General features: G+C 42.9%; 1 protein-coding gene across 19 annotated transcripts in view; it reads right to left on the bottom strand.

The window, feature by feature from the left end:
* CLIP1 (CAP-Gly domain containing linker protein 1) overlaps positions 1-24,640 on the bottom strand; it is a 172,636-nt gene extending 147,996 nt beyond the window's left edge. For 15 of the 19 annotated variants that reach the window (XM_060785988.2, XM_060785995.2, XM_060786003.2 and 12 more), the window contains exons 1-3: positions 24,536-24,640; positions 4,737-4,925; positions 3,569-4,158 (exon numbers count right to left, since the gene is read on the bottom strand). In XM_060785988.2, the coding sequence (XP_060641971.2) occupies positions 3,569-4,158; positions 4,737-4,830 (684 nt within the window). In that variant the 5' untranslated portion in view covers positions 4,831-4,925; positions 24,536-24,640. The other 4 variants (XM_060785993.2, XM_060785992.2, XM_060785989.2 and 1 more) reach the window with 4 other exon arrangements.
* Positions 24,641-24,921: the final 281 nt, after the last annotated feature.

The following is a 24,921-nucleotide window of genomic DNA, read 5'->3' as shown; positions in this document are numbered from 1 at the left end:
AGTGGAGCTCTCTCTCTCTGCCCCGGAGTGTGGTGGAGGCTCCTTCTTTGGAAGATTTAAGCAGAGGCAGGATGGCCATCTGTCAGGGTGCTTTGAATGTGATTTTTCTGCTTCTTGACATGGGGGTTGGAATGGATGGCCCACCAGGTCTCTTCCAACTCAATGATTCTATGGTTCTATCAGTAACAATCCTAATTAACTTGACTCTCTCATCAGCCAAAAGCAGATCCACACTTCCCACTGAAATACGGGTCAGTTTATGTTGGTTAAAATTGTTCTTCGTTTTAAATATTGTATTGTTCTTTCATTTTCTTTACAATTTGTTCATGGTTTTTTCAAATCTATACCCGTCTCCCCTGTCCCCCAGCAGTTTGGGGGACTGTGAACCAGCCCTTGGCTTAAAAGGTTGGAGAACCCTGGCCCAGTTAAAACAGTTATTTCCATAGCCTTTCTTTCTTTTTTCAGTTTATGTTTAGAGGTATACCAAACTTCAGAAATGTTAATTTTGATTCCATCCAACTATTTCAAATCTGGCTGTATCACTATAACCTCTATAGATAAAGGCTTATCTCCTAAAGTTCCAGACAGAATAGATTCCCTGCAGTCTTTGGCAGGGCAAGGTCATTATGATTCTGGTCACAAAAGTGACTCACAAAGGACAGTCCTAGAGAGGCTGCCCAGGCCATTCCTATTGTGGACAACCCCATCAAAATGTGAGCACATCAGCTTCCCTGTAACAGGTCTTTGCTGTGCCCATGAACAGGGAAAACTGCCAGTTCTGCAGAGTTGCAAAGAGTGGCCAAACGGAGTCACTTAACTTGTCCAAACAAGTAACAATACATATGGCAAAAAAAGTTTTAGTAATGTTCCTGCTGTCAGTATGCATAAGATAATGAGCATCCCTTTTTGAACCGAACCAGACCGAAGGCATTCTGGCTGACTTGGAGAAGAATGCTCAGGCTCAGGACAACAGGTGATAGACCAGACCTCCTTAGCAACTGCCAGGGCAGATTGGCCTTAGCTGCCAGCAAGCCTAAACAAGTAAATCTACTTCCAGAAGGTCTGAGACATTTGATATGGAATGAAAGCTGGGAGAGAGAGAGAGAGAGAGAGAGCGTGTTTATATAAGCCAAGAAGCTGTGGCTGGGCAATTCACTTTTCCATGTTGGTCCCTTTCTCTAGAGTTAGCCTTTCTAATATTTCAAGTCTGATTAAAATCTTGTCATAATTTTGCTACAGAATCATTTGATTCTTCCTGCTAAACAGCAAGATGTGAAATAAACTTAAGAGAAAGCAGTTTCTAAAACCAAAGATAATAATATATGATAGAGTAATACACTGATGATCCACCTCTTCTTGGGGCTCAAGGTGGGCTACGACATTGTTAAAACAAAGAGATAAAACACTATGAAAACACAAGATGCAGGTTAAAATTAACTGTTAAATTGCAGACTGCATTAAAATTCACAAGCTAAATTGAAATTATTTACCACCTGTGACTGACCTGTCTAGTTATGTTATTTCTGCTTAATTTTGACCAGTTTTCCCCTTCTTCTGAACTCTGTTTCAACTACGAGAATTGCTCAGTTGATAGATTTTGCCACAAGATGCGATGATGGCCACCCTTGCTGGGTGTCATTGTACCTAACTATATACTAAGAGCATTCTTGTTCCTGAAATGTTTTCCAAATGTGTTTCATTTTTCTGCTCATACATCCCAGAAGTTATACTCCTTCACAGAAACTGAACGATAATTCCAACCACTAAGCATCAAGATAATTCCCGCTTATCCATGCCTACTGTTTTTTTCTGAATAACATCCCCCACTCCTGCTTCATAGTACAAAATAGTGAAGTATTTTTTATAAATGTGAAAGTTCACTCAACTCATCTCTGACACATATGAACATGAGAGAGGAGTGCTGTGGGATGACACTCTGGACACATTACTATTACCGTATATACTCGAGTATTAGCCAAGTATTTCAGCCCTGGGTTATTATTATCATTATTACATTTATTATTTTACTCTATTATTGTTGTTGTTACATTTATTATTTTACTCAATTATTGTCATTATTACATTTATTATTTTACTCTGTTATTACTGTTATCATTACATATCCATTATTTTACTCTCTTATTATTGTTATTATTATGATTACATTTACTATTTTACTCTCTTTATTATTATTGGAAGGATACGTAAGCACATTTAGAATAATGATTTAATCAGCTGGACAGTCTAATCTTAAATTACAGTTTTATGTAAATATTCAAAAATATTTAACCTACTGATGCCACAATTAATGTAATTTTATTGGTAACTATTTTTATTTTGAAATTTACCAGTAGCTGCTGAATTTCCCACCCTCAGCTTATACTCGAGTCAATACGTTATCCCAGTTTTTTGTGGTAAAATTAGGTGCCTCGGTTTATATTTGAGTATCTACGGTACTAACTGAGTATCTATGCTACTCTTCAAAATAAAATATTCTAAGAGTAGCCAGCAAAAGAGCACAATCAAACAGAGCACCATAATAAAAAACTGATAAAATTTGCAGTGTTAAACATCTCTCCTCAATTAAAAGCCTGGAGGGGGGTTGTGAATGGGATCCAAATAACAAACACAGTACCAGCTGCACCTCCCTGGGAAGGAATTCCAGAACTGGGCAATTCTGACTAAAACTGTCACAATGGCCCTCTTTGCAAGCGGCACATGAGGCTGGCATCCAAGGGTAAGGGGATCTGTTGGAGATCAACCCCATCCTGCACAAGTTTGTAGTCCTCATCAAGGAAATAGAAAGACAGATTAGTTAGCTGACAGAGAAAGACCTTCCCCTATTGTCCTCTGTGTCTGCCTGTCTCTCTATTCTCTCCTCCTATTTCTGTTCATTACTTCTTCATTTTCTTCTTCTCCTGTGAGCATAAAAGGAGACAAGGTGTCTCCAGAGACATAGTTAGATAGCTAGGCCCTAACTATCCTACATAAAAATGCAGTTTTTTCAATAAAGTCTTTTGTAACTTTTAAAGCCTGACTCTGCTTTTGTAATTGCTGAAGCTCATTTGCTCTATTTCTGTGCTCAAGAGAAGCTTCTGATCTGCTAAAACTGGTCCTGCTGCTGCTGTTGCTGCTTTATCTTCTACAAATGCCTTTTCCTTTTTGAAATGACCCAACAGCCACCACAGATAGGCAGACTGGCATACTGACATGGGGAAAGGTATTACTATGTTATTCTGAAATGAATATCTCTATCTATCATAGGGAAGGGCTAACATCCCTGTGGTGTTCGTTTTGCTGCCCCTGTTCAGAAGATTTCATCTCACTTTCTGTCCCTGTGATAATTGGATTTTGAACATTTTGGCTTGTGAAAACAAAGATTGGTGATAAAGCTTCAGCGGAGATACCTTTCTGCCATGATAACTCTTTCACGAGTGAATTTCCCTTTTTAGGGATAGACTTCTCTCACTCCGTTCTTAACTACAAGTTGTTTGTAAGTCGAACGTTTGTAATTTAGGGACTGCATGAACAATACATTGGCTAGAGGAAAGAAGGCCCAGAAACTTACCAGAACTCGGTCCCCCATTTTGAGTTCTCTTTCTCCTTTCTTTAAAGAGCCAGCTTCAGATAGATTGGATATTGATTCGCTTGCTGTTCTGGAAAGATTGCTAACTTGAGACACGGGGTGCTCCTTTGCCACAGGGGAGGAAGTCTTGTGAGGAATGCCGGTGGGGGGCAGCGGTGCAGCGGCTGCGGTTGCAGAAGGCAAAGATGCAAGACTAGCAGCCAATGTGGAGGTGGGCGAAGTCGCCCGGGAAACAGCAGAGGCCTGTGTACCATTGGGTTCCTCCTCTGTCACCACTCTGCGGGTCAGCTTAGAGGGTCTGGTAAAAATTCCCCGCAAAGCCTCACATTGAAAGTAACGGACTCCAGCCACGGAGCCATCATTCTTGCCAATGGCTTCATCCAAAACAATCCCGGCCCATTGTCCTGGCGCAAACTGGGTTTCTCCTAGGAACTGGATAAAGCCTGGCTTGTTGCCATTCACCCAAACACGCTCTCCAATTCTGAAGTCATCCACAAATTCTTCCTGTGCTTCTGAGGGGGTGGTGGTAGATGCTTTCTCAGCGGCTGCTGCCTTTTCTGTTGCAGCTGGAGCTAAATGGGGAAGGAAAGCAAACACCGTTATTCTGTAGTCGTTTTGTGTCAAACAAGACAGCCATTGCCTGCTTTTCTTATGCCAAATAGCAAATGAACTAAACTTTTTTATAGATACTCTTTGCACTAGTACACTTTCCCATTGCCTCCCACACTTCAAACCAGCCTATTCTGCTTCCAAGTCCATCTTGAGTCCACAGACAGAACATACAGGGTAAATATGCTCTCTTAACATCATGCATAACTAAGCCAGGCTATATAAATGGGATACTATAAAGTCACATTGGCTGAAGGGGACTCCCAATTTGTGAATTCAGTAGATATAATGATCCAGATCTGAGAAAAGTTACGTTTTGGATTATGTCTCTAGGATCCCACAGTGAGTATGGTCATTGGCGATGTTGACCGGGCATTTCTGGGAGTCATATTCCATAACATTATGAAGTTCAAAAACACATTTAAATGACCTCCTCCACATCCACTCTTCCTTTCTGCCATTACAAATAAAGCCTGCAGCACTGGAGAAATAGGGGTGGGACTCTGCATTTCTCCTGCCAAGATGTTCAACTCTTCCTTACCAGGGGAGGTAGATGCGGCAGTTTTCAATAAGACACTCCCAGGCTTGTTGATCTTCATTGGAGCCTTCAGCCCACTCGGTTTTAACATACTCATCTTCTGTTTCGCTGTTTTATTGTTCCTGTCTGCAGTAAGATTTCTTAAGCATGGATGCAATATTGGTTTCTATATTGCTTTCCTCTGGATTAAACCTGTGTATACATTCAAAAGAGGAAAAGATAAATACATATTTCTTTGGCTCCTAGATGGAATACTTTCGCATTACAAAAGTAGTTTGCTGTTTTCACATTGAGCTTTCCCCCAAAAGGCTATTTTAAGAAATTAAAACATAATTCTTTACGGCATTACCAACAAACACCATAGAAAAGTTTCAATATTCAGACAATTCTATATATTTGTGAAGTGCTGCAACATTCCAGCGTAAAACACATAGCATAGCAAGGAAGGCGAGGAAGGTCAGCATGTCAGTATTTCTAAGATTGAACCAAAACACCCTCTCAAGATGGTTTAGCAAAGTCTTATCCCTGGACAGCTAATCCACATATGCCCACCCCTCCCTTTCTGGAATTCCTTGCTGAAGATCATGAGATTCTGAGACTGTTAGCTCATTATATTGTCCCCCATACAGTGCCCCAACTCTGCTCCTTTAGAAACCAAGTCAGAAAGGAGTCCCTCCTCCCCTTCAGTTGCTAGGAAAAGAGAATAGCTTTGATTTAGGGGCCCACGACTGGCTTTTCCAAATAACCATGTGGCAAAATGCATTTGCCTTAAACAATTTCAATCAACTATTCCTCCCTTGCTTGGTCATCAGGGCTGACTTGCTTTAATTGTAAAAAGAAAGAGATGGATTATAACCAGTGACCAGCTCCTTAAAAACCCACCACCTAAGTCAAAAGCTTCTTGAAAACACTAGTTTCATGTTAGTAGCAAAAGTAAAGAGGAAACAACCAAGCAAGACTTCCAAGGTGGCAGGGAATTTTGAAAGGTAACAGAAAACCAACCTGTGGCTCTATTCTTTTATTAGAACTTGACATATGCTATGAAAAAAACTGGGGCCTATGTTTACAGAGTGTCCTGGCACCAGTGCAAGGCTCTGCACTTGTGGCATTTAGATCATCCAGCAGTAGCCTGGCTTAATGCAGAACACAGGCTCTGAAGAAGAACACAATGCTCTGCCATAGGAACAGAAAAGCATCTTTTAATCACATTGCCACAACAGTTCAACTATGAAAGGCAACAGTTAAGAAGAGATCAGAACCGGATTTTGTTTTGATCTTATAGCGCAAGCCACCTTAGGTCCTATAAATAAAACAGAACAGAATAGAATGTGAGATCCACAACTTTGTACAGCTACATAAAAAACTTTGTCAGCTCCAGAAATGTATCACAGGTTCTAAGGAAAAACCAAAGTCTCAGACTACACATTCTGACATTTCCAAAGCATCTGATAGCATGCAACAAATGTCCCTGATTAAAGTTTGTGAATGGGATATGAGAAAGACTACAAATTGGGGCTTTGCAACCTTTGGTTCTCCAGATGTTTTGGACTTCCGCTCCCAGAATCCCTTACCAAACACCAAACTGGCCAGAGTTTCAGGAAACAGAAATCCAAAGCAGCTGGAGGACCAATGTCTTAGAACTTCTGCTCTAAACGGTTCTGGGACTTTTGTGTAGCAATCATGCCATTGTATGAACTTACAAAGATGGCTCAGATCCAATCAGAAAAACTTGAGAAGGTCCAAACCAGGCTACTCCTATTTGCTTTTACAACTGAGTTCTGTGGGCAACAGTATTGACGCCCAATTTAAAGCAGAGCACCTGATGAACCAGCCTGGACACAGCATATTATTTGAGAACACAGAAATGCTGGACTACACCAACAACCACCATGTCAGACTACACAGAGAAGCCATTGAAATCCACAAGCATGTGGACAATTTCAACAGAAAGGAAGAGACCATGAAAATGAACAAAATCTGGCTACCAGTATTAAAAAACTCTAAAATTACAACAGCAAAACAGCAGAGAGGAAACAACCAGGCACATCTTAACACCTCTCAACAAAAGATTTTCCCAGGCTCAGCCAGGCCTTGCTAATGCTAATGAAGGTGGTCAGTTGAAACATTCACACCTAGCTCCAGCAGAGAAGAGCTCTTTGCCCCACCCCAGCCATTCCACAGATATATAAACCCATTGTCTTAATTCCAACAGACCTCACTACCTCTGAGGATGCTTGCCATAGATGCAGGCGAAACGTCAGGAGACATGCCTCTAGAACATGGCCTTATAGCCCGAAAAAACCCACAAGAACCTAGTGATTCCAGCCACGAAAGCCTTCGACAATACATTGATAAAGAGGAGCTTTTAAAAATCTTTTGAAGCACAGCGCTATGAAGTATGTCAAGATCTAGATGCCTAAGCATTTCAAAAATGTCACTTCACTAAACTACAAGCATCTATATAAGCGCAGCTGCTAGGTAATCAGTCACATCTCACACTTCCAAGGCTGCGCTGAACAACAGTGGCTAAAATGGCAATCTCCTAACGATTTCATTTGCAGTCTATTGTTGAACAGAGGCCGACCCAATTTGTTCAGCAAAACTTTATCAATGGTGTGAAAAGACCAAGAGTCCACACCAAAGCAACACGTAGTTCTGCTTGAAAGTGGTGAGGAATTTCCACACTCTCCTTATGGCAAGTAAAGCAGAGAATTAGGATCATCAGCTAGGTGGAGGCCAGGATGTGTCTCTTCAGATGCAGGAGGATGAAAAGGAGGAAAGAAGCGCTTAGCTATTTCTTCTCAATAAACCTTTAAACCATAATGCCTTTTAGAACACCGTCTTACAAACTACACAATATGCTCAGAGCACAGAACAGAAAAAATATATTCCCTCGTCATCTCCTCTGAGGCCCTTTTGTCACTTTCTTTTTCTTTCTAGAAAGACAAACAATTCCCAGTGCAAACAATGGAAAATAGTTGATTCTCAGAGACTAAAGGTCTTCTCATGAACATCATCCCAAAATCAGGGACTCAGCTCAGAAAACAACTTCAACCTGCTAGATCCAACTAGATTCCAATTCACCAGCTAATCCACTGTACAACTAATCCCAAGTTCAAAGTTCAAGTGGTCTTATTGAAAAAGGACTTATTTACTAACTAAAAAATCAATCAATCTTTGTTTCTGGAACTGATATCGATTTATGAAAGAAACAAGTCACTCCTTCAAAAGAAGTTATATTTTCTGCATGGACATTACTGTACAACTAATGGGGAAAGAGATCAATAGGTCTCCTTTTTACAAGGGAGAAATAGATGATGGAGTTTAGTATTAATGGAGAAGTCGACACATCAACAACAACTGCTGTGGTATGATCACAGTTTGACCAAATGCTATTATCCTTGGTATACATTCACTAATTATGGAAAGCAATTATGCAAACCTTAATAGCAGTGCCAATGTGCTTCCTCTCCTACACACCCAAAAAGTCTGGAAAGATGTCACAGCTGACACAATCATTATCACAAAATAACTGTGAGAACTAACACTTCAACTGAAACCTTGTCTGCTACATATTTTGTATATAAATATTCAAAACATTATCTTAATTTTTTTAAACCCTCAAAAATAGGTGGGCAACAAAAATCCTTAAAAGATTATGCATAACGAATGGGCATTTGAGAAGTAGAAATAAAGAGGTAAATAGGATCACCTCTTAGATACTGGTGAGTAGGAAGTTAGGAAATTGAGGGACAGGGAAAAATGGGTGAAACTGGGCCACAAACAGCGAGGTGGAAAAGGATCTTTAAAAAATGGCAGGTGGCATGGTGCATCCATGCTCCATGTGCCAAGAGGAAAGAAATAAAGAAACTTCACCTTCCTGTGTGATCTGTTCCCTGGTCTTTCATAGGCACCTAAAAGGCACAATTCGTTTAGTCTAATGCCAATGGTGTAAATCCTTTGAGCTGAAACACCCCCGAAACTCTTCAAATAATTATTCCAACTGATTAAGTGCAAGAAGCAGATATGTGGAGGAAGGACACTGTCTGGCTGGAGAGCATTAAATGCTCTCTTGCTAGGGAATAAAGAAGAGGTGACAAAGCTGAAAGTATTTAAAAAATAAGCCACAGAACCTTGAGGAGGACAAGGGTAGACACATGCCTTTGAATAAGTTAGGAATAAGAAACAAACCAGAATTACAGTATTCAAGGCTGACTAAATATAAGTAGCATTAGATCTGCTAAAAAAATGTGAATGGCAGAATACAGCTGTCAAGGAAATGACAAGACCAGGAGGAAAACATCTTTAGAGACTCATGTTCTTTCTCAAGTCAACTTCAATGGTTACAGCTCCCCCAATCCTCTTTCGCTTCAGTGGGAACACAACACCATTTCCTCCACTTGCCATTAAAAGTGACTTCATTGGAAAAAAAAAAACCAGCAATGACACTAAGATATTCGGGAGAACTCTTAGACCCTTCCTCCCATTGTCATGTTCGATACAAGGCCCATCTAGCTCATCTATCACCTAACAGACAGTTCCAGATAAAGCCAAACAGCATTGGTAGAAAAGTCTATGTTCATATGTTGTGATTGCACCTTGTAGAAAACTAAAGTTTACAGGCATTCTGAGTATACTTTGAACATCCTTGTTATAGAATCAATAGTTTCAGCCAGCCCTCAGACATCAATCGCTATGCATTGCCCTGCATTCTCCCTGCCCACATAAACCATTTGCAGATTAACACACATTATTAAGACTGCAAAATGTCAAAGTCACAAGCACAAACAAAAGTTAGCATGTGCCACAGGCCAGAGGTACCTGTACAATGCTTACACTAGTTTAAGCCAGCCAAAGCAAATGAGAGAGATGCAAAGCCATATGATGAAAACTCATAATCATTAGACAAATGGTCTACTTGCTCCTTCATTTTCAACCCCCCCCCCCCCCGATGCTTCCCTTCTCTTCATCACAAGCATACCTGACTCCACTGGAGCTTTCAGTCATCCTCATATAGAACTAGTTTTCTCCATGAAGAAAGGCAAGTGTAATAAAACAAAAGAAATTGATTCAAAAACACGATCTCAGACTTCTCTTCTGAAAGGACTCTACTCCTTGATCTTGATGAATTATTTTATGGTTCACCAAAGCTAACAAAATAAACCTAAAGTGCCATTAGCACACCACCTGTTATAGTTGGTTGATGTTTCATTTGGCTTCCAGCTTCACCAAACTCTTGAACATTTTAATTCTGGTGACAAAAAAAAGAACAGTCTACCCAAATTGAAGTAAAAGAAAAGAGCTGCTTAGAATACAAGTTATGGACATTATACGCTACTCCGTCATCAGGGCTATAAGGAGAACTGTTGCTTTTAGAGATTCAAGAGTATGCTGTTTCTTCATAGGGATAGGAAATGCCCTTCCTGCCTCCTTGGCCTCTGAAGAATTTCCTCGCCATAGGACTAAGGACTTCCCCAGTCCTGTCACCCACCCTTCCTGCATCCCAACACTTTACTCATTATACCAGCTCACAATATATTGAATAGAGTTGTCTTGCTTTCCCTAAGAGGCTACCAAATTTGTAAATGGCAGCATAACAAATGACTGCATGTTTTTGATTTTAAGAACTGTAGGGAGTCATTTGAACAATGTATTCACAATAAGTAGATTTTGAATAAAAGATGGGCTACATATCTTAATAAAAGACATATGGAATCATCAAAACGAATGAATTTGAAAGAGGAGGTGAACACCAAGAACATTTTACATCTCCATGTCTGTGGCTTTGATTTACTCTTAACAAGTCACTGAGCTAAGGTGTTAGATCAGTTTTCTGTTTGGAGGACTACATGCATGATTTTGTAAAGACAAAAAACAGAAAATATAAATAAATTCGAAGTGGTTGGACATCTATTTCTGGTTTTGAAAAAGGAACTGCTGCTCTGGACACTTCCAAAAGAGGTAAATTCGAAGAGACTGTCATTTTCATCAGAAAAATGGCAGTCCTAGAGAGTCTGAGAGGGGTCATGGCCAAAAAAATAGTCTTCAGAGCCACATGCATCCGCAGGACTATATTTGTCCATTACTGATCTACATATTTATTTATTATTTATTTATTTACTTTGCTTATATACCGCTGTTCTCAGCCCAGGGCCGACTCACAGCGGTGTACAACATAGGAACAACAAAATTCAAGACATAGTATAAAAACAATTCTGGCCCCAGAGTGGCCGTTGCTGTTGGGGGAGGGGCGCTGATGTCACAGGGGACAAGATGGCAACGTCCTCCTGGCTCCCCTTCTTTATTCTGGCCCCAGAGTGGCCGTTGGTGTTAGATACATAAGTATCTAATAAGAGACCTAACAGACACAAAGGGCCTCTTCCCCACTATAGTTAGATATACCATATTTTTTTCTTTAAATTATAAATTATTCATAGAGCAAATTGACCCTGAACTCTCCCTAGAAGCCAAGATGAGTCAGGCCTCATCACACTAGATTAAAAATTCACTTAAAATCCAGTTTCTGCCTCCTGCAGAATTTTGGGGTTTGTAGTTTAGGGAGGAGCCTTTAACAGCCTCATTAAACTATAATCCGGTTTCTGCAGGAGGCAGAAACCGGATTTTAACTGGATTTTTTCTCTATTTGTGATTAAGCTATCGAGTCTGCTGTATTCTGAACATATCATGAAATGATAGGAATCACTAGAACAGACAATAACGTTTGGTAAAGTAGAAGGCAAAGATAGAGACCGCATTAGTGATTGTGTTCTGCATCAGGCCACGGCTGCCCTGAGCAGGCTGTTGAAGACAGGGTGACTTAGAAGTCTCTCCTTCATAGGGTCACCAGAAGTCAATGTCAACTTGATGGCAATTAATGAATTATTTTTACATTTTCATATATATAAACACCGGTAAATATAGGCAAAAAATGTTTAAAACCCAATATTCACTTTTGCCCCTTTTGGTGGTAATTTCTTTGCTTCCTTCCCTGCTCCTTCCCTTTGGCACAAATAAGCAGTCACATTTTATTAATCTGAAAAGGGATTGCCACTAAGGATTTCTACCTTCAATACTACATTTTGCGAACGCCATACTTGCTTCATGGTACAACTAAGTAATAATCCCTTCCCCAAAAGTCAACTGAAAAGCTGAGGATCTGGCTGCCAAAAAGCCACCTCCCAAATCTGAGAGTCAGGCTGTGTCTTTCCACCAATGCTAATACTTCAGGAGGCTTCCAGGGGATCAGATCCTTGAGTGGCTTGGGAAAGCTTCAAGTGCCGTGGCCTGAGGTTGCCCCAGCTTGTGCTCTTTATAATTAGCTGCGGAGGAATGCTGCTAAGCCGCTCCGGGTGGGGGCCCGCCTCTCTCCACCTCGCTTTGCAGGATGACTTCACTGGCTCTGACCTCAGAAGCAGGCATGTAGGAATGCCTGCAAGAGTGCCTCTTGGGATGCCACTGCAGCAAATTCACTCGAGGCAAGGCATGCAAAACTCTCATTACCTACTTCTTAGAGCAAGGAGTCCTTTTGGCCACTCAAAGATGGGAACTGGATGACTGGTAGTGATATTGGAGGTGGACCCCCCCCCCCCCCCAGGACTCTGTAAAAGATGGTTCAAAACCAAGGAATTCATAGTTTTACCAAGGACACCAGGTTGGAATGATCCCATAATCCCCTATCTCCCCCCCATGTGGGAACCTAAGGCTATTTCCATGGCCCCATGGCTCCACATGGCAAGGCCCCTGTAATCCACAATTTATGGACTTTTCTATGAACTTTTAGAAATCTTTAATCAACTTTTCATGGACTTTGGAACTCTTATGGACCCTATAGCAAACCCTTATGAACTTTTATTATATTTCACTTATCTATATGAACCTTTGGTGGACTGTGGAGGGAGGGAGGGCTGACAGGGCTCCCTTGACCTTGAATGGTTTATTCCTTATGATTTCCTTGTATGTTCCCTTTTCCCATTATATGTGTGTATGTCTATATTTATGAAATATGAAGGAAAAGCCACTGTTTTCAAAATCCAGCAACTCACCTAGCTCAGGAAGCCCCCTCATGCTTCCTGAGCTACTAATCCTCTAACAAAAGGTTTCATCACACCCATTTGCATGGACAATAAAACAAATGGTTCTTATCAGCCAGAGGGCACAAGGCTAGTCCATCTGGAGATAAGACCTCTGGGCATTTTCATCCACCAACACCAAAGGTGATTTCCTGTCTGCGAGGAATTAGGACTTTACTACAGCTTTTTCCATTATGTCAGCCCTGCTGGCCGAAACCAGTTCCAAAGTTCATCAACGCACCCCATATCTCCGGATGATAAAACAAAGGACCTGGCCATTTGGGCAAGACTATACAGATGATGATTCCAAGGAACTTAAACAATAAACCCTGGCCAGCTTGAGGGCTTACGCAATCGTTGGGCCATTTTGCAAACATTAGTCATTTAAACCAGTCAACTGGACATTTCTTCATTGTTTTCCTGTTGCTCGCCTCCCTTCCACCCCATTGGCTGAGAATCCAAAGCAGAGCTCAGGCAAACATTGGCTATCCTGCTGGCTTGCCAACGTCACAGCCAATCGCAACGAAGCTGGCTCAGGGAGTGGGCATGGAAACTTTTGAATCTGAAATCTATATATTCTGTATTTACCTGCTTAGCAGGCATGTTGATTTGTTTGACAGAATTACTGCAATCGTCATCCTTTCCAGCTGGAATGAAAATCGCAGTGGCTTCTGCTTCAACTTGGTGAGATTTATTTTGCAATATTGGCTTCTCTTTTCTCACCAGGCAACCCACAATGGCTTGGGCCTAATCAACAGCCATTCTAAATTGCTCGACAACAGTAGAAGACACCTTCTTTGCTAAGTTACTTCCTTTCCTTGCTCATTAAAATGCCCACTACTGCTTCCTCTTCAGTCCAAAGCAGTTCACTTCTAGGAGCCCTATACAGTTATATTTTGCTTTTGCACAAGGGCCTCTGAAAGCTAACTACAGAAAAGCTGACAGTGCTTTCGCAGAAAAGGAGCTCAGCTGCTCTAATATTGTATTTCTTGGCTTTGGGCACTCATTCATATATTAATACTGTTCTCTGTAATCAGAGGGGTTATGTATCTGCTGTGTCATTTGTTTCTTCAAAAGCAACTCGAAGCCAAGCCACAAGCAACTTGCTCCCTCACACCCTCTATGCTTTCACCACAGTTTCATTCACTAGACCACTAAAGAAGAAACATTCAATTACTCATCCTTATAGATATCATCACAACTGACGTCCATATCCTAACTTCGGAAAATGCTATCATCTTACCTGCTGTCAAGACAGTTTGCTCCATAGAGAAAGTATAGTAGGCCCACACCTAAACTGATTTCTCCTCAGGGTCTGGATAATTGCCCCAATTTAACACTGTCAGCACCTGTGATTCTTAAAATAATGTGTGATATAAAGAAGAGATTAAATCTGGGGATGTTCTGGAGACTTGTTCTGGTAGTCTCTCCTGCATATCAAGTTGAATTGGATGTTTCTAGTCTATTTTGTTCTTTAAATTATGAAAAATTATGAAACAACAGCTTTTTTCCTTCCTTCATAATTGATGCCTCTCTCTGTTCTCTTTTCACTCAATGCAGACAGACCTTCTTCATCAAGCAAAAACATGAAGATCAGGGACAAGAAACAACTAGTGCTTCAGATGTTTTGGCCTACAATGTCCATCAACTCAGTCAATATTGGACCATGGGAGATGTAGTCCAGAACACTTAGAGCACAAAAAGTTCCTCAGTACATCTAATATCATGGAAGAAAAACTTTCAGATATGTACATATGGGAGAATGAGAGCCAGGGAACTAGGCTGTCAGAAAAGAAATTAAAAGCAAACAATTTAAAAAGTCACCGAACAAATAACTATTACTAAGTGAAATATATTTTTATACTTCATGACAATTAAAACAATGTAATAAGAGCAATGGCTGCAAACATAATTGTAACTTCTGCCAGGGCTATACTTAAGCCTAGAACAGTATCGCTTTCTGTTTTCAGGGAGCCCTGGGATTCTATAGTGCAGAGGCTAGTAATACTCCATCATCACTCCGACTGGAGACCCCGGTGGTGCAGTAGGTTAAACCCTTGTGCCAGAAAGACTGAAGACCAACAGGTCGTAGGTTTGAATCCAGGGTGCAGACGACACCAAATTGGGAGGGATAGCCAATACAAGCGGAGTGCCGCAGGGTTCCATCCTGGGCCCGGTCCTGTTCAACATCTTTATTAATTACTTAGATGAAGGGTTAGAAGGCATGATCATCAAGTTTGCAGGTGACACCAAATTGGGAGGGATAGCCAATACTCCAGAGGACAGGAGCTGGATTCAAAACGATCTTGACAGATTAAAGAGATGGGCCAAAACTAACAAAATGAAGTTCAACAGTGACAAATGCAAGATACTCCACTTTGGCAGGAAAAACGAAATGCAAAGATACAGAATGGGGGATGCCTGGCTTGAGAGCAGTACGTGTGAAAAAGATCTTGGAGTCCTCGTGGACGGCAAGTTAAACATGAGCCAACAATGTGATGTGGCGGCAAAAAAAGCCAATGGGATTTTGGCCTGCATCAATAGGAGCATAGTGTCTAGGTCCAGGGAAGTAATGCTACCCCTCTATTCTGCTTTGGTTAGACCACATCTGGAATATTGTGTCCAATTCTGGGCACCACAATTCAAGAGAGATATTGACAAGCTGGAATGTGTCCAGAGGAGAGCGACTAAAATGATAAAAGGTCTGGAGAACAAGCCCTATGAGGAGCGGCTTAAGGAGCTGGGCATGTTTAGCCTGAAGAAGAGAAGGCTGAGAGGGGATATGATAGCCATGTATAAATATGTGAGAGGAAGCCACAGGGAGGAGGGAGCAAGCATGTTTTCTGCTTCCCTGGAGACTAGGACGCAGAACAATGGCTTCAAACTTCAAGAGAGGAGATTCCATCTAAACATGAGGAAGAACTTCCTGACTGTGAGAGCCGTTCAGCAGTGGAACTCTCTGCCCCGGAGTGTGGTGGAGGCTCCTTCTTTGGAAGCTTTTGAACAGAGGCTGGATGGCCATCTGTCAGGGGTGATTTGAATGCAATATTCCTGCTTCTTGGCAGGGGGTTGGACTGGATGGTCTCTTCCAACTCTTTGATTCTATGATTCTATGACAGCGCGGATGAGCTCCCTCTGTCAGCTCCAGCTCCCCATGCAGGGACATGAGAGAAGCCTCCCACAAGTATGGTAAAACATCAAAAACATCTGGGCATCCCCTAGGCAACGTCCTTGCAGATGGCCAATTCTCTCACACCAGAAGGGACTTGCAGTTTCTCAAGTTGCTTCTGATACAAAAAAAATAAATAAATCACTCCTCCTGTCCTGCACTGTATGGCTACATTAATCCATGAGTGTGTTCTAGGATGAACAAGCAAGATGTTCTGACCGATCCAGCACACTCCTGAAAAATGAGGCTGCCTCCTTAAGATGTGTCCTGATCCCCTGCAAGTTGCAGGAGTTCTGTGGCCAATGTAGAGAACCTTTTTTACCGACTAATTGATGTGGAAAGCATTACACGACTGTGAGGTTTTTGGAGACCATCAGGCCAGAAGAAGAAAAGCAGTACATTTTGAACCCTGCATTAACTAAGTTAGGACACACTAACATTTCCTGTGAATTTTACATGACATTTGGACATGATGTGGGAAACTGTTGCTGCTGCTGTTAGGAAAACCAGCATTAAAAAGATAATTTAGGAAGGGGTGATCTTCTTAAAAAGAAAGGGCCATCTGATGATCCAGAGATTGATGCTATCCCTTTGAGAATGTATTCCAGTAACCCTGGCATGTTGGTTCCCACCCTTTGTTCCTAGAATTTTTAAAAATGAAAACCAGCTGCATTAAGTATATGCAACTACCACATAAAATGAAAGTTACAGCATGCTAGATCTTGCACTGTGTACTGCGTTCATCTTATCATATGAATAAATGCAGCTGCCTAGTCTGATCAATGATGCACTTCACACAGTACTGTCTGATGTACCAGCAGCTACACAAGGCCTTAGATCGGAGGTGTCAAACTTGTGGCCCTGCAGATGTTTGGGCCTCCAACTCCCAAAAGTCCCAGCCAGCTAGACCAATAGCCAGGAATGCTGGAAGCCAAAATCCAAAATACCGGGAGGGCCACAAGTTTGACACCACTGCCTTAGATAGATGATTTCCCTAGCCCTCCCACCAAAGATCCCTTTAATAGGAGGGTGTTAAAGATGTAACACGCTTTCTGTATGCAAAGCATGTATTCTACCATTGGGCCCAAAATACAAGCCAAGCCAGGAGAGAAGGCCTCAAATTTGAAAAACCCTTCCGAGATAGCAGTTTACAGATGAAGAGCCATACACTTGACAGGATTCCCACATCACAGACAATCATCAAGTCTGCTAGGAAGAGATGGCTTCCACTTACTGCACAGCTTTTGCTACTATTCGGAAGTAGGAAAACTTCTGCTAAAACTGAGCCACAGTTTAGAATTGACATGGGATATTTAAAAACAATAAGTGGGGGCAGGCAGAAAAGAAAACAGACCTACTTTAATATGACCCATGCCTACAAAGGAAATTCTGAGCAGACAAAGCCACAAAGAGCCCACACCAGGCCTGCCTTGAAAAGAACGAGTACTGTAGAAAAACAACACACTTAATCCCTGCACAGACTATGCCAAACCCCTGAAAATGTACTGCTGGAAAGCATATGCAAAGTTCTATAAGAAAACATGCTCTCTTATGTTTTCCAGAGCGCTGCATGTCGAACAATCACTCATTCATAAGCACTGCAAACTACTGAACAGTAGAGGTAAAGTATGGGCACAATCCACCAAGAATTTCTCTTGTGCAAGCCCTAATGAAACAAATGGCTCATTCATTCCAAACCTTTGTTTTTGCTCAAACTCAATTTATCACAAAGGAAAGAGTGGGAAGCCCTCTTATTTGATAGGCCCATATTATTACTGCCTTGTTCATTCTGGAGACCCTATAAAGTTGTAGCACTTCCCAAAACTACCCAAGGAGGAAGAGAGGGGAAAAGGAACTTGCTTTATATGTAGAAGAGGTTATCTTTGGCATCTTCAGTTAAAAGAATTAGGTAGAGGGTGAGGAGAAAAATGTCTCTCAACCTGAGTCCCTGGAGAGCTGCTCCCTGTCAAGGTAGACAAGTTTGAAATAAATGGACAAAACCCCTGACCGAGAGCTCCTTCTAATCTGTCCATTATCATTTTAGTCCTTTCCCTAAGTATAGCAGCATGTAAATTTATTCCAACTGTATCCACAGCAACAAGAATATGATAACAGTTCTTCCTTTAGGCAAAATCTAGCTGGCTACCACACATATTTTAGAAGCAAAACAAACAGTCTGCGCACATGCACAAACACGAGAACAGCCCAAGTATCTGGGCAATTTAACTTTATTCATCAACTTCTATAGATAGATATAGCATGAGCCTGCTCTTGACGGCAATCCTGCAAAATACAGCTTGCTTTTAGAGAACTTTCCTTTTCTGGAAGCACTTCATAAAGAGAAAAGTGAACCTTGACAGCACCATCACAATCAAGAAATTCATTTGTACATTGACATAAATAGATTTTAAAATATGAAGGGATATTTGTCAGCTTCATCAACATTTTAAGCTAGTAAAAATATCTGTCTTATGACACCTATCAGCCATTAAGGCTTAGTTGTCTTTTTGCACAAGAACCGTCAGTGAACAGGTTGACCTGTGACAACATTAGCTATGAAAATCACAAAATTTGTTTACTTCATTGTTTTTAATTTTTTAATATAATAAGATTGCAGCAGTACTTGGTTTTAATTGTAAACTGCCTTGGGTCCCATAGCAGGAGATAGGTGGGATAAAAACACAGTAAGTATCAATCCTATTCCATTCATAAACGGGTTCTGCTACTCCAAGAGAATATCCAGAAAAGAAACCATGGAGCAATGGACACAATATGGTACTAATTCTTGGCAGACCGGGGAGGAAAATGCTCGCCTTCCACATCAGATACCTTAATCTACTGATGTAGATTAAAAGGAGGCATCTTGTAATTCTTCAGCCTCCCTTTGCATCTCCAATTTCTGCTTCCAATTAAATATTCCTGTATAATGTTATGGAAGATTCAGAACATGTTGGGAATAATTCAAAGTGCAGAGCAAACACCTAAGTTAATTAGAACTGGAAGCAGATAATAAGGGCGGAGGGAGAAGAGGAAAATGCAGACAGCCAGGGTTCTGTTGCCCTACAGGTTTTGTCCTGCTCTACATCCAGGCACTTTGTGCTGAAACTTATACGGAAGCAGCAGGCAGAAAAAGGCTGGTTCCCATGCTTCTGTTAACAAGGTGGCTTGGTGTGAGTGAGTCATGGTTAATTCCCCCAGCAGCAGAGATCATCATCAATATGCTATAAACACTTTACATTTAAATATGAAAAAACCCTCCTCCAGCTAAGGCAGCTGGAAACATGTTAACCCCATACCATTCTCAAAGACTTGGCAAATATTCTCCCCAGGAATGTCAAGGTTATAAACAAAGGTGGCTTTCATTGAGTTCCACACACCCTTCAGCCAATTCCCAGGCACTGGAAGACTTACATCTTGAAACTGACAACAAAGAGGAACATTTAACCCTGGTCTTTTAAACAGGATACAGGAGGAGAGGAGGGAGAAAGAAGATGCAACTCCTCCTGAGATGCTTAATTATAGGGAACCCAGAGAACGCATTTTCCTCAGTCATTCTGTAGGAGAACAAGGCACAGCAGAGGAGGACACAAAGTGTTCAACTCATGCATGCTTCAACCAAGGACTGGCCATTTAAACATTTCTTGGCATACACACCAAGCCCTCTTTTGTGATAGGTCATTGTTTGCAACAAAAGCCGACAAGACAAACTCAAGCGAATCAGAAACAAACAATGACAGCAAATGCCTTTCTCCCACTCAGCACCTTCAGTGCCTGTTCATGGGAAAATGGGAAGGTCGTATTTCTTAACAACTTCCTTGTGCTTTGGCAAGGACTTAAAAAATCTTTTCCAAAATTCCCTCCTAAAGTAAGATGGGTGGAAGCACAGAGAATGACCCACAAATGGACCATCTAGCACCTGTTGGCCTCCATGATTCCTGCACAGAATGTAGTACCTAGTGAACCTTTGCATCTTCTAGCAAGGCCCTTCTGATGTGTGTGTGTTTTTTTTAATGTTTGCAAGAACATAAACCCAGTCACCTAACATGCTTCCTATGTTGTTACTGTGCAGATAATCCTGAGTCTCGACCCCTGGACCCAACTGCTTTGTAAATGTAGAATATTTTCTTGGCTGCAGGAATTCCAGGAAGAAGTATGCTACATAAAACTTAAACCAACCTGTCCTTGTGCAAACACATCAAAAAACAAAATGACCCAGGTGATACAGTATTTATTTGTATCTAACACTCACCTTTTTTGGCAAAATGACCTTGCCAAAATTAGTTTGTACATTAGATTTGCATAATATGATCATCTTAGTGCTGAGCCAAAGCAAAAGGGAAAGCTGCTTGAGGAGCACCTGAATCTCCTTTTGAGGGATGTAATCTGTAATTTAATTGTCATAAATCAATGCTATGTGATCATGGGATTTGTAGTTTGGTGAAGTGTCTGTACTCTGCCAAAGAAGGCTCAAGTAAATTAAAATTAAACTCAAGTAAATACGGGTACTTTTCTTGTTTCAAGGCATAACTACAATAAAGGTAAGAATCTGGATCATGGAACAGGGAGACCATTCTCTCCTTCTTCTCCTGACCCAGAATGATTTCAACCTGAGTTACAAGACCAGCATTACCACTCATTGGGAAACAGTCTCTCACCCAAATTAGTGCAGAAGGGTGGGGACTGTGACTGTGTGTGGTGTTCAGATGTTAGACTGGGTGTCAATGCCCAGCTTAAAAGGACTCTTAAAACATTCTGTCCATGGAAACCTCAACCAACTTGCCTCAGTGTAATATCAGGGGCTTAGTTTTATTTAGAAATCTGGTGTTTATAAGGATGTCATTACCAGATCTGTGCAATGATTCTGAACACAATGTTTGCTCTAAGTTGATTGAGAGATGAAACAATAGGGAAGTCACCCAAATGCTAGTTACATTAATTATATACAAAAGACAAAGCCTACAGTGCCATTGGCTACATTAACGGCACACACAAGACGACTGTAGTTATTTTATTCAGATAGATATTTCTTCCAGTCATGGAATTTAAGAACTGAACTAAAGTAGCAAAATATAAATTAGCATTTCCAATTATAAATAAGGTATTCAGTTGTTCAACACCCAAACAAACCCATCTCTTGATCAAGAGACCAGCTAGGGCTGGCACTAGTTCCTGATTCTCCAGCACCATAGTCTCACCGACACCTTGTTCATCCCCTTATTTCCACACTCTAGTTTGGATAATAGATCCAGTAACTCCCCACCCCAATAGAGACTAAAAGTGATACTCCTTTGTTTTTGTTTTTTAAATGAAAAGCTTTTATACATGTGATGCTGCTAGGGAGGCAACAGCACTTTTGATAAACAGCATGAGCAGCCATTTTGGCATTACTTTAGAAGGTAAAGTACACCGTTAATAAACAAGGGAAGCCCTTCCTACAGCAGGAGAAGAGAAGCATTTTAGAAAAGTGAAGCCCCAAGTGCCCCTCCTGCTTTTCTGCTGACAGGCATGCCACAGCTCTGTTAGATTTGCACGGTAAGGGACATGCCAGCAGTTCCATACTTCCCAGTTCCAAAAATTAAGCTATTTTCATTATGAAGGGAAAAAGAATAGAGACACTATGCAATGTATTTGCTGTTCTGCATAATCTACAATCTTTTTAAAAACTGTATACATCTACAAAATGGCAGTTCACAGTAGTTTTGCTAGGAATATACTATTGAATAGGCTTATTTCACTACTTGCCAAAAGCTCAATTTACATGAAGGCCATATTTCAAAATAGCGCAATGATATCTTAACATTATGTCTCAAAAGCATAAATGACAACCTGTGCTGAACACCTTTGGCATTGCACCCTTACGCAAAACAGCACAAAGAAACTTACTTCTAGCATGCACAAGAGGGAGGAAGTAGCTTTCTAGTCACTATCATAAATATAGGAACGTATTTACAAGTAGCATAATTATTATTTAATTTTACCAAATACTAGACACAAAATGGACAGTTTCATCCAGCTGCCCACCTTCACTATAAACAGACAGTGACATGTTTACAAATGGAGAGTGACATATGTCCCAAAAGAAGCCTGAAGTGAAACTAGTCATTGAAAAACTGGTCACTAATAACTTGGAATTCTCTGAGAAAGAACCTGGGTACCATTCACCAGCCTAGTGAGACACTTTGTGGCAGTCAAGATACACACCGCTCTCGATTGGGTCCCTGATCAAACCGCAGAGGTTCCCAGCAGCTCTACAAGGGCATCCCTACTCTCTCAATCCTCGTGGCAGGAAGTAGCCCTGGATCCGGCTCCCTGTGGCCAATGGTGCTCCCACTCCACCACTGATGTCATGCAGCAGATTGCACACCAGTTGATTGCTGCGTCTCTCCGCCCCATTCCAATGGCGCTGCCTGACTGCTCGCTCACAAGTGCTTTTGTGTCGAGGGCAGTCGTCTAAGCACAAGCACCTTTGTCTCTCAACACCATGGCCTGGGCCACATCTTTTCAAGGGAGCCTCAAGCAAAAGGTCTCTCTGTTTTCTTTCTCAAGTGGGATCCTGGGCCACCTTTCCAGGGAAACCTGCCACTGTCATCCTAGGCAAAGCAGATTGGACAACTGGGCACCCATCAGTGAGCAAATAGGACCAATTCTCCCATTCATCCCCACCCATAGAACCCACTTGGACACATCACCATTCTGGGAAAAGACAGAAACGATTCCTCCAAGACAAGTTACTCATTCCTCTTCCATTCTGAAAGATTTGCTAACATGCTTCATCCTTGCAAGACAACCGTCTGAGAGGGAACTTTAGAGACCCCTTGTGTCTCTCCTCCAGAGGCATGCCTTTAGGTCAGGCGGGACAAAGTTAAGGCTGGTAACTTGAGCATGGCTACTTCAAATGACCCCAGGAGAACCCCATCTCCTGATCCAGATTGAGATCGTATTTGCCTGGATCCCGCAGAACCCCTTCTCCACTCCTGTGCAAAACGCTACAAAATTTCACCCAATAATATAATCTGTCCCAAAATCTGTCCAAACAACACACCCGGAGAGAGAGAGGGAGGGAGGAAGAAAGAGACAGTCCTCTAAACAAAGTCTACTAGGTGTTGCTTGTCAGGGAAGCACATCTGCCCCATGGGCCCTTCCCCCAAGCCTTGAGCTGTCACTTAGGCAGGAGGAGGTCCTGTTCACTCAGGCTGGGCCAAGGAAACTATACACAAAATAAATATAAGCCAATGCATACATATTCATAAATAATGAACACAAAGAAATAAGTTATATACATATATAAAGGAATGAATGTGACAGCCACTCCAACGAGGACTGGAAGAGCCCAGATGGGTGTCAGTATGTCTTCAGGTGGACTTCGGGCGACCCTATGAATTTCCTTAGCCAAGGAATTTTGGGAGGAAAAGCAGGAGCAAGAAAGAGGCCCCCCTCCCAAACACACAGATCGCGGTTCTCCCTGACAAAAGAATACGCCGGCACAGCCCCCCCCCCCCCCCCGCCTCCACACACAGCGCTCGATTCCCCTTGACAAAGTGGGACAGACTTCGCGATCCTGGGCCCACTTCACCTGTGAAACGGCCTCCCGGTCGTCACGGATGAGGAGGAAAAGGGCAGTCAGGGTCCCGGGTTCACGTGGCCCAAGGCAGAGGCGCTGCCGCTGGGGCCCCGCCTCCTCGGGCCTGGGCTCCCTCAGGCTCAGACGCCCGCTCTGTACCCACCCAAGCGAGGGCGTGGCCCCTCAATGGCTCCTCCCCATCCTCGGCTCAGCTTCTCGACGGGCAGGAGGGAGGCAGGGAGCGTGGGTTCCTAACGGCTCCTCCCCGCTCAGCCTCTCGACAGAAGGTAAGCAGGAGGAGTGGCCTCCCAACTGCTTACTCCTCTCCCTGGCTCAGCCCCTGGACAGAGGGAAGTGAGGAGCATGGCCTGCCAGCGGCTCTTCCTCTCTCCAACTCAGCCTGATAGGCAGGAGGGATGTAGGGGGCGTGGCTTCTCACCTCTTCAGTCTGACAAGAGGTAGGCAGGGGGCGTGGCCTCCCCAATTGATCCTCCCCGCCTCGGCCTCTCTACAGAAGGGAAGTGAGTAGCGTGGCTTCCCAACGACTTCTCCCTTCCTCAGTCTGACAGGAGGCGTGGCCTCCCAATGGATCCTCCCCCTCATCGGCTCAGCATTTCGGCAGGAGATGTAGGGGGCGTAGCCTTCCAGCGGCTCCTCCCCTCCTCGGCTTAACCTCTCGACAGACGGAGGCAGGGGGCGTGGCCGCCCAACGGCTCTTCCCTCCTCCCCCTGCTCTTACGCCAGAGCCCCCCCTCAGGAGAGCCCCATCTTCCTGTTCTCCTAACCGTTTTCCAGGCTTTGGCCTCGCGCTTCACACCCAGCCTTCAGTCAAAGCACCATGAAACCCAATGTCCTCCCCTCATGAAGCCTACTGTCTGGCCGAGAGCCCTCTGTGGCGCTTGCCTCCCCCTCGCTCAGACGGAGAGCGCTATTGCCTCAGAGGGGCGCTCCTTCCCGCCTCCCACTCCGCAGCCTAAGCGACGGCTGCTTTTGGACGCCTCACCGCCGCCGGGTTTCCCTCAAGGCCGCCTTCCTTCTTCCACGGCGGCAGTGCCTCCCGCCTCCTCCTTCCCCGGCTTCGAGGGGCGGGGAAGGAGAATGAAAAAAAAAAAGCCCCGTAAGGAGGCGGGGACTGGGGCCTGCCGCCCGCCCGCCCGCCCGCCTGCCTGCCTGCCTCCTTCCCCGCTCGCTTTGAAGCCGACTTAGTCCTCTCCTAGAAAGTGCTGGCTACTTGAGGGGCCGAGGTGAAAGGGCGAGCCGGTCTTAAGGGCCGTTGGAAAGAGGCGCGAGGCCCCTGGGCCACCCAACTGACTGAAAGCCACGCGCGGACTTCGCCGTTGACGCCGCGCGCGCGGTGGGTCATAAAGGCTGCGCGCCTCAAGCGTCTTT

Source organism: Anolis sagrei, chromosome X, assembly GCF_037176765.1.
Source record: "Anolis sagrei isolate rAnoSag1 chromosome X, rAnoSag1.mat, whole genome shotgun sequence".
In the NCBI taxonomy this organism is placed as follows: domain Eukaryota; kingdom Metazoa; phylum Chordata; class Lepidosauria; order Squamata; family Dactyloidae; genus Anolis; species Anolis sagrei.
This window is presented reverse-complemented; position numbering and strand designations above follow the sequence as displayed.